This window comes from Pavona decussata, unplaced genomic scaffold, assembly GCF_977016875.1.
Source record: "Pavona decussata unplaced genomic scaffold, jaPavDecu1.1 SCAFFOLD_489, whole genome shotgun sequence".
NCBI lineage: Eukaryota > Metazoa > Cnidaria > Anthozoa > Scleractinia > Agariciidae > Pavona > Pavona decussata.
The window spans coordinates 176,894-183,846 of NW_028145819.1; the positions used below are offsets into that span (position 1 = coordinate 176,894).

The window sequence follows — 6,953 nt, forward strand, 5'->3', positions numbered from 1 at the left end:
ATACGCGGGTAAACTTTAACTTGATGGCCAAAAGGAATACCTAAAAAGGCGTCGGTAGCATTTCGGGGAAACACATATAAGCCATCCGACCAATGACAAGACAAAAAGGAACTTAAAGTACTTCCAAATTCGTCGCTTCACTGCTAAGATGCAATAAAGAAAAACATAATGACGAATACATTTTACTCTGGCGTGAAAATCCTTTGTACATTGTAGGCTTAACGAGAAGAAGAGGAAGAAGAAGAAGAAGAAGAAGAAGAAGAAGAAGAAGAAGAAGAAGAAGAAGAAGAAGAAGAAGAAGAAGAAGAAGAAGAAGAAGAAGACGAAGGAGAAGAAGACGAAGAAGAGGAAAAAGACAGAAAAGCTACAAAGCAAATTGATCGTTTCCCAAACTTCCCGGTTCCTTTGACGTGTGCTTAAAGACCATAAGAAGAGATGTAAAACTCCGTTTAGATTGTCTTACATCAACAGTTATTTAAAACTTAAGCAACTTATCATTTATATGACATTTTTAATCTCCGGAATATCCGTCTTTTCCGTGTGTTGTGAAAAGTTGTTTGACTAAAAAAAAAATTGTGTTAAAGGTTGACTGCTGGTATAACTCAAGGTTAACTTGAGTTTCATTTTTCCGGAAAATCCGGAAAATCCGTCTTTTCCGCGTGTGATGACAAGTTGATTGACTCAAATAAATTGTTTAAAGGTAGATGACTGCTGGTGAAACTTAGTATAAACCAAGTTTCGAATTCATAGCTCCGGGAAATCCGGAAAATCCACCTTTTCCATCTGGTAATAAAATAGTTGTTTGACTCACAAAATGTTGTTAAAGTAAAGCTCGAACTCTGGTAGAACGTGAGTTCAATTTAACCTTCATGTCTCCGGAATTTCCGTAAAATCCGTGTATTTGAAATGAAAAACAGAAATTTACTAAGACTTGACTGCTGGTGAAATTCATGAAGTGCACAACTTTTTTTACGAGTACGGAAAAAGCGGATTTCACGGATTTCCCGGAGACATGAATGTTTAATGATTAAACTTGCAGTGATGACTGACTGCTGACTGAAACAACCCTTTTTATATGATGACGGATAATACGGATTTTCCGGATTTCCCGGAGATATGAATATTTGATATTATTCAATGTTAATTCAATATAATACTTCTCTTTTTTACTGTAAGTATATATATATAATATATAATATATATATTATATATTATATTATATACTTACAGTAAAAAAGAGAAGTATTATATTGATATAACATTGAATAATATTAAATATTCATATCTCCGGGAAATCCGGAAAATCCGTATTATCCGTCATCATATAAAAAGGGTTGTTTCAGTCAGCAGTCAGTCATCACTGCAAGTTTAATCATTAAACATTCATGTCTCCGGGAAATCCGTATATATATATATATTATATATTATATTATATACTTACAGTAAAAAAGAGAAGTATTATATTGATATAACATTGAATCATATTAAATATTCATATCTCCGGGAAATCCGGAAAATCCGTATTATCCGTCATCATATAAAAAAGGTTGTGTCAGTCAGCAGTCAGTCATTACTGCAAGTTTAATCATTAAACATTCATGTCTCCGGGAAATCCGTGAAATCCGCTTTTTCCGTACTCATAAAAAAAGTTGTGCACTTCATGAATTTTACCAGCAGTCAAGTCTTAGTAAATTTCTGTTTTTCATTTCAAATACACGGATTTTACGGATTTTACGGACATTCTGGAGACATGAAGGTTAAGTTGAACTCACGTTCCACCAGAGTTCGAGCTTTACTTTAACAACATTTTGTGAGTCAAACAATTATTTTATTACCAGATGGAAAAGGTGGATTTTCCGGATTTCTCGGAGATATGAATTCGAAACTTGGTTTATCTTAAGTTTCACCAGCAGTCATCTACCTTTAAGCAATTTATTGAAGTTAATCAACTTGCCATCACACGCGGAAAAGACGGATTTTCCGGATTTCCCGGAAATATGAAACTCAAGTTAATCTTGAGTTATATACATTTTGTGAGTCAAAAAACTATTTTATTACCAGATGGAAAAGGTGGATTTTCCGTATTTCCCCGGTTTTTCCGGAGATATGAAGCATCGGTTGAACTTACTTTCCACCACAGTTCAAGTTGTAATAAAATTTGTTGGAGTCAAACAACCTTTCAAAACACACGGAAATGGCGGATTTTACGGATTTCCCGGATATATGACGCTCAGGTTGGACTTATGTCCCACCAGAGCTCAAGCTTTAATACAATTTATTTCAGTGAAAAAACTTTTCACCACACAAGGAAAAGGCAGATTTTACGGATTTTGTGGCGATGTACATGAATCTTATGTTTCTCATTCACGGCACAAATAGTGTTAATCATATGTCGAGGGATCAGTTGTGAAAGGTTAATCCTTCAGGAAACATCGATAAAGTTTGCACATCACAGAAATTTGTTTTTGGATTTGTTCGATTTGATGCCGTGTTCATTGCCAGACAAGCAGACAACTTATTAACGTAAATATCTTCTGTCGACCACTCATGCATCTATCACGGAATTACTTTGATTAAGATTGCAAGCATCTTTCAGTCTCAAAAGGCAAAAGTCAGCCGCGAAAAACACAGAACAAAGGGTTTTTGTAAACAAGTTTGACGATTACAATCATTTCTGGTCTTCATTATTACGTTCGGTCCTAAATACTGACACCAAATGCAGCATATCTGCCGGTCGTTCCTTTGAATTATTGTTAGGAAACAGCGCCATTACCTGGATTGTATGAGAGTTTTGATTGCATTGTTTGGGCATCTGAATAAATTTCAGTTAGAGAGCAAATCTATTTTGAACAAGTGTTAAGTCGCTAAAGGCAATCAGGAGAAATGAATGGTCGTTTCGTTGTTGTATTTCACTAACAAGGTCAGTTATTTGCTTCGATTTCTCTTGGGGAACACCATCATCGTGCAGGAATAGCAGTCCTCTTAATTATATTGTTTGTGTTGAACTTGGCCTCTAGATTAAATCAGATCGTCCCGAGGTGTTATTGTACTACTCTAGTAACAGTGACTCAAGCTTTAAAGAAACGTGCAAATAAAGAAACGCCCATTTGATAGTTACATCATCCCCGACAAGTCTCCGTTAACAAATTTGATCTGAAAACACAACAAACAGATAATGAATAAATTTTTTACAGTTCTTCATTAGCACATCGGATACACAACCAACAATAGGCTAAACTTTCCAATTTATTCGAAGACTTTTCACAGCGTCGATCCACTATAAAAACATCGCAACCATGCTACAACATTTGTGACACGAAGAAAAGAAATGCAGCGGACAAGACAACCTTGCCGACAACTAAACAGCGAAGGTATAAAAAGCACTGCACTTTGCTATGTCAGTGGGAGATGCAGCATTATAAGCGCTAAATGTAGTTGTAAAGTGAAAGACAAGGCCTTGTCCAGAGCGTGGACGTCCATTTGCAGAAAACGCGACTCATGCGACCGTGCTATTTCAGGTTAGTATTTGTTGCAATGCACTGGTTTTCAGATGGAATTGCTGCGAATATTTTCAATACTAACATTTGACGCATTTTATCTTTGCTATATTTCAGGTATCCAGAACGTAGCATTTTTCTTCAGCGCCATTTCAAGCCAAGAGAAAAGAAGTGGTTGCATTAACGAGGAAACAGACAATGAGAGTAGTTCAGGCGATGATATACCAAGTTCCATATCGCAACAGTGGCTCGAAGGGAACTTGACGAGTATAAACAAGTCACTCTGCCCCGCAATTTCATACTGGGTCGCGTTGACAACGATAAACGGTGCTCCAGCTAGCCCAATTTCAGTACATAAGGCTCTGTTGAATTGCGGACTGGATGTTACAGCAACTCAGGTAATGAAATTATTTTCTTTCTAATAATAATAACTTTAGGACTAGGCATATGTTTTCTGTCCCGAATGTGAAAACAAAGAGGTTTAGAGACACTTTCATAATGCACTTTGCAATTAGACAACAACTGGAAATTGATACTTGTGTAGTTAGGATTTTTATAGTTTGAAATTTTAAACATGCTGTATGTAACACAAGTAATTCAGCTTATAGCTGCAAGTTGTGGTTTTATAATAAACGATTTATCTAGATAACCTAAGGCCGCAATGAGCCGTGAAAAGCATTCAAAAATAGAGGGTTTAAAAAAATTACGACCAAAGTGGTCAGTGACAAAACAAATCAAAGGAGTGTTTGGTAAATTGCCTCAATTTTATATCTTTCAGGTGCAGTTCCAAGAGGGTAGGGAGTCCCCAGCCACAGCTGAACTTTATAAAGTGCTGAAAGATCATAAAAATCCTTTCATGCAAGACCTTGTGAGATCATCCTACAAACACTGCTACGAAGGCGAAACTAGGAAGGTGGTCGGTGATGATGGCTTATGCACCCAGGAGTTGGACGATTGTGGCACTGAAAATGTGGTGCGAGTGACCCTAGTTAATCAGAAATTCCACGCGTCCTTACTGAGAGCAGTGGAACGTCTGATCACGGCTAAGCTACAATTGGACAAATTCGGCTTCGAGTCCAGTACGACAACGTCTCAAGCGTCCACCAGCCAGCTGGCCACGGCGAACGATGAGGACAAGATGCTGTCAAATAAACTCGCGATCCTCGTTAACGATATAGCGATCGCCATGGGAAAACTGAGCTATGGCACCTACAGAGGAAAGATTTACAAGAAAGATGCCAGTTCCATGTTCACTTTTTCCTACAAGTGCGAGGCGAGGGCTTTCGTGAACGCCTTGGCCACCAATGAACAGTTTAAGTCGAGGATGCTTCCGCAAATGAAGAAAATCATCGAGCTGTTGTCAGATCCTTACTGTGAACTGTTTCGCCCACTAACTGTGGATTACGATCTCATTGAAGTCAAAAACGGCGCTTGCTCGTCATTGAAGACAAGGAGTTTCGTGGAGGATGCCATCGCGGAACACCAGATTGGTAAGGTAACACCCAGAGCGTTTTGCCCGTACGAGCCAAGCCAAGTGCCAGACGCAAAATACTTTCGCCAGATTTTGGAAAACAGCCTCAGTCAAGACGACGTGTGCAGATTCTGTGAAGAATATCTCAAACTTCTCAATTACAACAAGAAAAAGCACAAGGACAAAGTTCTCTACCTGGTCGGAGACGCCAACAGCGGTAAGACGGGTCTGTTTTTTCCAATCCTCAGCATCGTACATCACGGGAACGTAGCAACGGTAACCAAGCAGCGTGCCTTCAACAAATCAATGATTACGCCGTTTACCGAAGTCATATTCCTGGACGAGGCCACCGAATCAACCCTTGATATTGATGACTGGAAGACCTTAACACAGGGTGGTTATTCCGCGCATGACGTGAAGTACCAGAGGGCGAAATCATTCATCAATCGGTGTCCCGTGTTGATAACGAGTCAAAGAAAGCTGAACTTCGGACCGGCCGATCAACCGGCAATGGATAGGCGGCTGAGCACGTACCAGTTTAAGAGTTTAGCGAACCCCACAAAACGTGCGTCTTCGTGGTTGAAAAAGCACCCAATGGAATGCTTGATCTGGGCGACAGAAAAAGCCCAAGAGGCACGTCATCGAGAGTCCGAAGAGGAAGATGAATCCGAGACCGACGAGGAGCGTGCATTATACGAAGACGGCACCTTGCAGCAGAGCGAGAAAGAAGCACTTCAGGCACTGTCATTGGATGAGGCACCGATAGAGGAAAGCGCGCCAGCTGCTGCAGAGGGCGAAGACTCTGAAGTGTCGGCCGGCCAGTCAGATGCCAGCCCGGGAGACGACATTGTGTACGCCCTGGAAGAGAGGATCAGACGATTGCAGCCGGAGAGCCTTCGTCACAGGCAGGCGACTCACATGCTTCAGGCAGAGAGGACCAAGCGGGTCAGAGCGGAGGAGTTCAGAAAGGAGCAGCACAAACGGCTTAAATCCCAGCTCAAAGATAGAGGCGTGTCGACCCAGCACCTGGAACTCGTCCCCTCAGACCCGGAGCAACCGTGGCCTAGCCAGGTCGCGAGCGACCTCGAGCGTCACGAGCGGAGGCAGATGGAAGCCAGAGAGCAGTTACGTCGGGAAGCTGCTAGGAAGGCATTCGAGGGCGCCTGGCTCCTAGCGACAGAAAGAGAGCTCAAGGAATGCTGCGATGAATACCGGGCAAGCGACGACCCTTCCATTCGCGCCAACCTGAAGGCGTTCATGCGAGTGCTTTTGGACAAACTCAAGGACCACCATCTGGTGTTGGGCACCTACGGTACCGCTGAGGCCTTGGACGAGCGGAAACGGGTATATACGGCTCTTGGCCTTTTGAGCAAAGAAAAGCAGCACCTCGTCACGAGTGTGTCAGAGAGGCTGCCAGTCATGACCGAGGCACCCCAGCAACCTTCCGATGAAGTTGAGTGTGGACAAGAAGGTCCAGCCGGCCATGCTGAAGAGGTGGTGGAAGACGACGGCGAAGAGGAACAAAACCTGTTCATCACTCCAGCACCCAGCCAGGAGACGAGTCATACGGCGTTCGAAAGGACGCGCAAGGAAGCGACCAGTAGTAGAAAGAGGCCCCGGTCGCAAAGAACGCGGTCCAAGAGAGCGAAAACGCAATGTGACAATGCGATCACTAGGTATTTTTCAAGCCAGCAATAGCAAGCTTATGAGTGACATTCATTTTCTTTATTTCGATTTTGGGCATATGTTGACTGCGAATGATTCCAGTCGGTTAATTGACCGTGAATAAAATGGCAGCAGTAATGTATGAAAGGTTTGGTCTGTATTTCCATGCCAAAGGATCACCTATAGTGGAACCTCGATTTAACGATTTACAAAGGGCCTAGGAAAATCGGTTGGTTCTATCGAGGGTTTGTTTGAAGTGAAGTGAAGACTTTGTGATAAGGAGGTTCGTTAAATCGATGTTCCACTGTAGCCGATATGCA

The 6,953-nt window shown here is 41.8% G+C and overlaps 1 protein-coding gene across 1 annotated transcript; it reads left to right on the forward strand.

The window, feature by feature from the left end:
- The first annotated feature begins 3,550 nt into the window (after positions 1-3,550).
- LOC146450153 (uncharacterized) lies at positions 3,551-6,666 on the forward strand. Its single transcript, XM_085100675.1, has 2 exons — positions 3,551-3,895; positions 4,276-6,666. The coding sequence occupies exons 1-2, from the start codon at positions 3,551-3,553 to the stop codon at positions 6,664-6,666; spliced, it is 2,736 nt and encodes a 911-aa protein (XP_084956801.1).
- The last annotated feature ends 287 nt before the right edge of the window (positions 6,667-6,953 follow it).